The following is a 6,830-nucleotide window of genomic DNA, read 5'->3' as shown; positions in this document are numbered from 1 at the left end:
CCCGCGCCTAAACACCAGCTATCTCACCGAGCTGTTTCTAACAGGGTCCAGTAGAGAAAAAATATATATATATATGTAAAAACATTAATGAATATTAATTCAGCTAAATCAGTTTTTACTCACGTTCTGGCAAAACAAGATAAGACAAGAACGACCTCAGACCGAAAACGTTTCAGTGAGTAACGGCAGCTGTGATTGGCCAACTCTAAGCATGGAGCTCGGTGATTGGTTAAATAAGAGTCCAGTCATATTCACGTTTGGGTGATGGGAAGTTCGGCTCCTGAACGGCTCTTAATTTAGGATTTGTTGTAGGCCTTTATTTTACCATAACCCTGTCACGTGCAGTGTTTTTATAATTGCCTAATTTTGTTCATTTATTCTGTTACAAAACCATTGTTTAATATTTTAATCAAACATTTTATTCAAATCCACAGAACAGAACTAGAACCAAACTCAAGCCAACAGTTTTATAACAGGTCGTAAATACGTTCTACTGCCGTTTCCTTTATGACGTCGGTGATGCTGAGAACGTATTGGAGGTAACGGTGTGTCGATGTGGGCGGAGCCTTGGTGTTGATCTCCAGCAGTGTTCGTGTTAGTTTGACGTTGGTCCGTCACTACAGCAACACGTCAGCGAAGAGACTGACGAACAAATACATCTGAACGTCATTGTCCTGACAGTCTACAGACCACAGCAGAATTATTCAGACACATGAAGAGACAACTGATCACACTGATCTATTATCTCCAGTAGGGGGCAGCAGTTATTCTTCCCTGTTTGTACTATATTTGTGTTTGGTGTTGATTTGCTGCCTCGTCCTCTTCATCCCTGTTGGATTAAACCTGGATTGAACCTAAAACCTGTCAGGTGTGTTGACACAGACACATATACGCTGATCACACTGATCTATTATCTCCAGTAGGGGATATGAAGGAGGATCAATAACTCTCTCATCAATACTCACTCCTTCACTCTCTCTGTCATCTTTTCTGTGACGCTGTTGTCCTTTTTATTTGACAGCGTGTCGTCATCGTTACAGTCGTTCAACAGTAAAAGGTGGAGGACGTGACGGGGTTGGTGTGATGTGATGTTCATATGAAGTCGGGCACGACCACATACACAGACATTTGACCTTTTGACCCGGGCCAACATTTCTGCGACCTGTAGTTTCTGATTTGTTAAATAACATAAAAGCAGTGAAAAAAACCACTAGTTTTCAGGATTTATTGTGAACAGCAGACTGGTTTGAACTTTGACCCTGATGCCTCAGGACTCTTCAGCAGCAGAGACAACAACAAATAAATAAAAAATCAACATAAACAAACAAACAAAGTTAAACTAAAAACCTAGAATCCATAAGAAGTCTCTTAAAAAATAACTTTGTTCATTTGACCCTGGCTGACACGTGCACACTCACGTGCACGCTATAACCTCCACTCCTCTGTGACTTGGTGGGCGGGGCCATCACAGCCGACCAATCAGCAGCTGCTGTTTCTGAACTCTCCATTTTCAGTGATCGACAGCTTCGTGGCTCCGTTCCGTAGAGTGGGCGGAGCATATCGCTCCTTCACCTGCGTCAGCGCCGACATCAGCCGCGTGTTTGCGGCGTCCAAGGAACCGATTCTCTTCTCCTGATTGGAGAAAAGACACAGGGGGCGGAGTTAAACACAGCTCTCTGTCATGAAGCAGTGTGGATGAACACACACACACACACACACACACACACACACCTGAGCTTCGATGATTTTCTGTTTGGCTTCAATCACAGCCTGCATCTCTGCGTGGTCACGCTTCAGCTCCTCCTCCACCGCCATCAGCCTGGACACACACACACACACGTCAGTTTCCCATAATTATTTTTTGCAGCTTTTATTTTGAAGGTTAGAGCGCCCTCTGCTGATGAACATCAAAGTGACCAGGAGGTTTGAAAGAACCTGGAGCTCCGGAGGAACAGACTGGAGGAGGAAAGCGTTAGCATTCCACTGAGCTAACGTTGAATGGTTAGATGATAGCATGTTAGCATACAGTTAGCGATATGAAGAGGAATAAAATCTGTTATTTACTTTTAATCCAACAGAGAGAACTGTGTGACGTGAAAAAAGAAACACAGAACCATCTTTCAGAAAGCTATCTGGACTGGTTATCTGGACTGTGATTGGTCCTCACTCGGGGGGGGGGGCAGGTAGAAAGAGAGAGACAGGAAGAGAGAGAGAGCTCTTTCTGGAACAGATAACTCGGCCCACCACCCCCCCCCCCCCCCCATGGTCCCCCCCCCCGAGTGTTGGTCAGACCTGCAGATGATGCTCTTCATCTGTCCGTCCTTCTCCTCCTGCTGCCTCCTCAGTCGCTCCTCGCTCTCCTCAAGTCGACTCCTGTACTCCTGCAGCAGCCGCTGCATCTGCTGCTCCTGCGCCAGCAGGCGGCGCTCATACTCCTCCAGGCGTCGACCCGACAGCCGCAGACGCTCCTTCAGCCGCAGGATCTCCAGCTCATACTGCAGACGAAAAACAGAGGTTGGACCGAGAGCACAGGTGTCCCACGGGCCCAGGCATCGGTACCAGGGGGTTTCAGAGGTGGCAACGGTTCCAACCTTCTCGGCCTTCCTGCCCTCCTCCTCGCGCTCCTCCTCCTGCTCGTACTTTCCATTGTTGAGGACCCAGGCCGCTGTCCTCTCCACAGGAGACAGGGCCGTGGCCACGGGGTCGGACACGGGGGGGGCGACCTGCAGAGGTGGAGGGAGGACACATGAAACTCCGCCCACTGCGCTAATAACCAGAAACAAGCAGTGGGTGTTACCGGGGGGGGCAGTTTGGTGGCGCTCCTCTGGGGCAGAGCCACGTTCTCCGCAGAACAGCTGGACAGTTGATTGACAGGTGTGTGAGCGTTAGCGTTAGCGCTGCCGCTGCTACATACTGAGGCACTGTGGGGGAGGGAGCGCGGCGTCCGGGCTCCGCCCCCCGTCCGACTCTGCTGCTCCACCTTGATGATGTGGGCGGTGCCAGCGGCCGTGCCGTGACGGGGAACGGCCACCGCGGTGGCCGTTCCAGGTGAGAGGTCGGGAGCTGTCGGACGCCGCGGCGTCGAACCGGCGTCGCTGTGTAAACTAGGTGTAGCGTCCACCTGGTCCAGGCTGCAGCGGGACGGCGCCCGGACCCTGACGCCCGCCTGACTTCCACAGTCGTCGGAGTTACTGTGACTGTTGCTGGAACTTTCTGTGCTCAGGTTTTCTGAGCTGGAGTCCTGCAGGGAGTGGGCGTGGCCTGTGGCCTGGCTGTGGGCGGGGTTAGTCAGGTGATAGACCGGGTTCTGGAAGGACAACGGCTGCAAACTTCGCTGCTGACTGATGGACACGTGCAGTGGACGCCTCATCTGAGGGGCACTCTGAGGCCCCGCCTCTTTGGGCGGAGCTTGATTCTGATGAGCCGGGGAGGGTGGGCTGATGGGGTTGGAGTGGGCGTGGTTTAGTGGAGGGGGTCTGTGTCCAATGGAGGCCTGTGATCCCGTCCTGCTGAGACCGGGGGGCGTGTCCTGCAGGGTGCGGGCGTCGGTCTGAAGGTCGACCAATGAGACGCTGCGTCCGTTTTGCAGGAGGTCGTTTCTCTCGTCTTGAGAGGTCAAGTTCTGCGGCTGAACCAGCAGGGGGCGCGGGGCGCGGCCCGGCCCGGGACACTGAACCTCACTTTGGCTGCACAACAGGAGGTAACCACCGTGTGACGTTGACGTTGACGTTTCAGCGAGAACTGAAGGTGTCGATGACATCACTCACCTGTCAGCAGCCGGGAACCCTGACGACAGACTGTGGGCGGAGCCATGCTCCTGGAAACGTCGCAGCTGCGGCTGAACTGGCGTCGTGGCTTCCAGGCACCGGGAAATATCTCCCAGAATCCTCGGCAAAGGGCCGAGCTTAGCTACAGTGGCCTGGAGGAAGGAGTTCTCCCCCTGCAGGGGTCAGACGGGGGGGGGGGGGGGGTGAAGAGCAGAAAGACAAAAACCAGGGAATGAGAAGCAGATTTGAAACCACAGCTGTTTCCACTAAGTCATGTGACTCTGACTGATGATTGACTGATGATCAGATTTGAAACCACAGCTGTTTCCACTGAGTCATGTGACTCTGACTGATGATTGGTCACCGCGTGTGACTGACAGCCACACTCGTCACCTACTTAAGTCTGACTTAGATCTGACTTAAGTCCGACTTAGATCTTAGGTCTCTTTGGTAGCGGAGCTAACCAATCGGTGATCAGTGCGTGTCAGCTGACCTTGTCCAGCTGCGACACCACCTCCCACAGCAGAGCGTGCAGCACCGACAGCTCGCGGCCCAGGTCGATGTAACCCTCGAAGCCCGGCGTGTTGGACAGCGTCTCCGGGTTTGAGATCTCGGACAGGAAACGCATCATGCCGCCCCACTCGTGTTCCAGGAAGTCGTTCATGAAGGCCATGTACTCTTCTTTGTTCCCAAACCTGCAGCAGTTCACAGAAAGCCCAGAACTGATTACATCGGAATCTCTGGTACTGATTCTGGTACTGATGAAGTGATTGGGGTTCTTCTGGTACTGACTTGGTGAAGTTGGCCAGGTTCTGGATGACCTTGGCGATGAGGGTCAGCGTCCTAGCCGTGCGATCGTCAGGATATTCCTGCGTCAGACTGAAGAGCGAAGGAGACATGATGGCAGGACAGAGGAACCGCAGGAACAAGGAGGAACTGATCAGACGTTTACTGATGTCCTGCTGGTGTCCACGAGAAGAACACCGCTGCGTCCAGGAGGCGAAGACCTCCTTCAGCTCCCGAGGAAACACACTGAGGAGGCACAGGAGGAGGTCAGAGAGAGCGTGTGTGTGTGTGTGTGTGTGTGTGTGTGTGTGTGTGTGTACCAGTAGGAGTTGATGATCTTGCAGAAGGCCAGTTCACAGCACATCTTCAGGTTGCTCTGATGTTCCGACAGGTCAGAGACGGAACATCGACTTGGATCCACCTCACAGTTCTCGTCAGACTCGTACAGAGCCCTGAGGAACTCACCTGAAAGAAAGACCAGAGAAGAAGAACGTCACTGCAGGCATGGGCAAACTACGGCCCGGGGGCCGGACGCGGCCCGTTCAACTTTTTAATCTGGCCCGAAATACTTGTCCTAATGACATCATTTATTTATATTACCATTATACGTCTGCCTTTTCACTGCAATACCCACGTTTCCCCAATAGATGGCGTAGAAAATGATAAAAGCAATTTAGCATTTTAACTTTTTTACAAGCCCCCCTCCACCCCCCGTCTTTGTGTTTGCCCAGACCTCGGTCAGTGTGTGTGTGTGTGTGTGTGTGTGTTCTCTCACCCAGAGCATCGTGCAGATACTTCTGTCCCACCAACTTCAGGAACTCCTCGATGGACTTGGTGGCCAACGTGTTCTCCCTGAAGATCAGGACGTCGTGGTCCGCACAACGATCCACCTCTGACATCACCAGGTCCGTCAGGAAGTCCTGCAGAAAGTGATGTCATCATCAGAGATGTGCGGCACCAGGGAGGACCAGAGTTTGCTTTGATAGTACCGCTGGTCCTCGACTACAGACCTTGGCCCTGCCGGTGCTCTGCAGGATGTGGACCAGGGCACAGGCCATCTCCTCCTTGTTCTTCACACTGATGACCGGTTCTAGTACCGAGCACAGCATGGTGTAGTTGTTGGTGACGAACTCGGCGAACTCCTTGTACTGTTCCATAGGGAGGATGGAGATGGTCTGGAAGCGGGACTTGATCCGGATGGACGGCCCCCCTCCTTTGGTCTTGCTGGCGGTGGGTGTGCTGATTGGATACCACTTCTCCACAAAGTGTCGCCCCGTCACGCTCGACAGCGGGATGTTGACCAGACCCACGTAGGCGTTCTTCTCCTTCTTCTTTTTCTTGTCCACCTCGCGGTACACGTGCACCGTGACGCTGTGCACGGGCGGCAGGCCGGAGAAGTCGAAGTACTCGCCCCAGAACAGGCTGTCCAGACGGGTCTTACTGGTGGTGCGGGCGTAGAGGACGTCGTCCAAACACAACTCACAGAAATATTTCTTCTTCGGAGGAAGATCTTTGGCCTCGATGATCCAGAGACGCAGGAGGTTCTCAGCCCGACGACAGTTGTCCTGAGGAGAGAAGTAGAAAGACGGCTACAGGTTAGCTCGACAATCACTCAAAGTCAGCCCAGCAGGCAGCTAAGAGGACTGATGACTGATGAAGCTCAACCAAACTGGAGAACTGCAGAACCTTGTTGGGCTGGATCGTTCTCCTCAGGTTCTCCATCCACTTGTCTCGTTCTGAAGCTGAAGAACAACTGAAGCATTTACTGCCCCCAGAGAAGGTGACCTGAAGTGGGAGGTGTCCAAGGAGGGTTAGTAATCTGATTACAGCCCAGGTGAACCACAGTAATCTGATTACTGTAGAGAACTCACCTCGAAACAGAACTCCTGACCCAGAATGCTGCAGTGCAGTGGTTTGACGGACACCTCCTCCTCCAGACTCAGGTCCAGAGCCTCCACAGCGCTGCAGGGACTCAACAAAGACTCCTGGGAAACGGACTCCCTCAGCTGTGGCAGAGCACGAGAGGGGGGGGGGGGGGGGGGGGGGGGGGGGGGGGGGGGTCAGATCAGATCCAAACTTCTGTGACATCACATCATGACAACTTCCTGTGGAACCTACAAGAAACAACCACAGAGCAAAGAGAGGGACGGTGGCCACAACATGCTCCTGTTCCTCCTGCTGCTCCTCTGAAGGAGCTGGGGATCAAAACAAGGTTCCAGGACCAATCAGGTCCTCCCTGGAGAATGTCTCCAGAGAAACCAAACCAAATCAAATCAG

The 6,830-nt window shown here is 52.9% G+C and overlaps 2 protein-coding genes across 2 annotated transcripts in view; both read right to left on the bottom strand.

Moving 5' to 3' along the window:
• dhx9 (DEAH (Asp-Glu-Ala-His) box helicase 9) overlaps nucleotides 1-224 on the bottom strand; it is a 10,196-nt gene extending 9,972 nt beyond the window's left edge. The window contains exon 1 of the mRNA XM_025053867.1: nucleotides 124-224. The gene's annotated coding sequence lies outside the window, so the exon portion shown is untranslated. The remainder of the gene's footprint in view (nucleotides 1-123) is intronic.
• Nucleotides 225-1,210: 986 nt separating this feature from the next.
• The window catches only part of rasal2 (RAS protein activator like 2), a 32,062-nt gene continuing 26,442 nt past the window's right edge, over nucleotides 1,211-6,830 (bottom strand). Inside the window, exons 7-19 of the mRNA XM_025053866.1 lie at nucleotides 6,425-6,577; nucleotides 6,240-6,338; nucleotides 5,564-6,118; nucleotides 5,329-5,473; nucleotides 4,874-5,018; nucleotides 4,560-4,799; nucleotides 4,261-4,462; nucleotides 3,768-3,940; nucleotides 2,798-3,686; nucleotides 2,592-2,723; nucleotides 2,293-2,495; nucleotides 1,732-1,819; nucleotides 1,211-1,632 (exon numbers count right to left, since the gene is read on the bottom strand). Coding sequence (XP_024909634.1) covers nucleotides 1,480-1,632; nucleotides 1,732-1,819; nucleotides 2,293-2,495; nucleotides 2,592-2,723; nucleotides 2,798-3,686; nucleotides 3,768-3,940; nucleotides 4,261-4,462; nucleotides 4,560-4,799; nucleotides 4,874-5,018; nucleotides 5,329-5,473; nucleotides 5,564-6,118; nucleotides 6,240-6,338; nucleotides 6,425-6,577 — 3,177 coding nt within the window. The 3' untranslated portion in view covers nucleotides 1,211-1,479. The remainder of the gene's footprint in view (nucleotides 1,633-1,731; nucleotides 1,820-2,292; nucleotides 2,496-2,591; nucleotides 2,724-2,797; nucleotides 3,687-3,767; nucleotides 3,941-4,260; nucleotides 4,463-4,559; nucleotides 4,800-4,873; nucleotides 5,019-5,328; nucleotides 5,474-5,563; nucleotides 6,119-6,239; nucleotides 6,339-6,424; nucleotides 6,578-6,830) is intronic.

This window comes from Cynoglossus semilaevis, unplaced genomic scaffold (genome assembly GCF_000523025.1).
Source record: "Cynoglossus semilaevis isolate Cse_v1.0 unplaced genomic scaffold, Cse_v1.0 scaffold2451, whole genome shotgun sequence".
In the NCBI taxonomy this organism is placed as follows: Eukaryota; Metazoa; Chordata; class Actinopteri; order Pleuronectiformes; family Cynoglossidae; genus Cynoglossus; species Cynoglossus semilaevis.
This window is presented reverse-complemented; position numbering and strand designations above follow the sequence as displayed.